The sequence below is a fragment of the Bombus impatiens genome, unplaced genomic scaffold, assembly GCF_000188095.3.
Source record: "Bombus impatiens unplaced genomic scaffold, BIMP_2.2 scf_0162, whole genome shotgun sequence".
Lineage (NCBI taxonomy): Eukaryota > Metazoa > Arthropoda > Insecta > Hymenoptera > Apidae > Bombus > Bombus impatiens.
Window position 1 is genome coordinate 4,415 of NT_176581.1, and position 775 is coordinate 5,189.

Here is a 775-nt window from a genome sequence, read left to right on the forward strand (position 1 = left end):
CGTGGTGCGGGACTCTGGACGGATGACGCCGTCGCACCCTGACTCTCTCCGCCAACTCCCTCGCAAGCATGACTTGCTCGCAGAAGGAGCGGAAGGCGAGGTACTCCCGCTGCCCCCTCAGCATAGCGTGCACGATCACCGAGGGGGCCAAACTCTCACAGATGGCGAGCTGCAGTACACGGCGCTGATCTGCCCATGCTGGACAGAATTCCAACGTTTGTTGCGCCGTGTCCTGCTCTTCCTGACACTGGTGACAAGTGTCAGTCATCTCTCGCCGAATCCTTAGCAGGTAATCCCCGAACGCTCGATGTCCGGTGAGCACCTGCGTCATCCTGAGGGTTAGCGGGAGCCTGCCACGGTCCCTCCAAGCCTGCCAATTAGGAAGAAAAGCTCTCACACCACGGTGAGCCCGCACCGCATCCTCGGCGAGGAGATCGGAGCGCCACCGCTCCCAGGTCTCCATCCTCGCCTTTTCACGAGCGTCCGAGGCCACCTGCCCGGCAACAGGGAGAGTAAGCCCACTCGAGCCCAGGACTTTTATGTGTTGGAGCGCCAAGGCCTGAAGCTCGAACGGAGGGGAAGCCGCCAGGACAGATGCCGATACATAGGACATAGTTCGATATTCTCTAACAATCCTGATGACGGTCGTCCTGTGCAGCCTCCTCAATAGGAGTAGACTGCGACGGTTCGCCAACAGATCTTCCGCCCACACCGGGGCCCCGTAAAGAACATGGGATCGAACCACCCCCTCGTACAGCCGATGAACTTCGACTCC

General features: G+C 60.1%; 1 protein-coding gene across 1 annotated transcript in view; it reads right to left on the bottom strand.

The window, feature by feature from the left end:
- LOC117151374 overlaps positions 1-613 on the bottom strand; it is a 1,808-nt gene extending 1,195 nt beyond the window's left edge. The window contains exon 1 of the mRNA XM_033319543.1: positions 38-613. Coding sequence (XP_033175434.1) covers positions 38-613 — 576 coding nt within the window. The remainder of the gene's footprint in view (positions 1-37) is intronic.
- Positions 614-775: the final 162 nt, after the last annotated feature.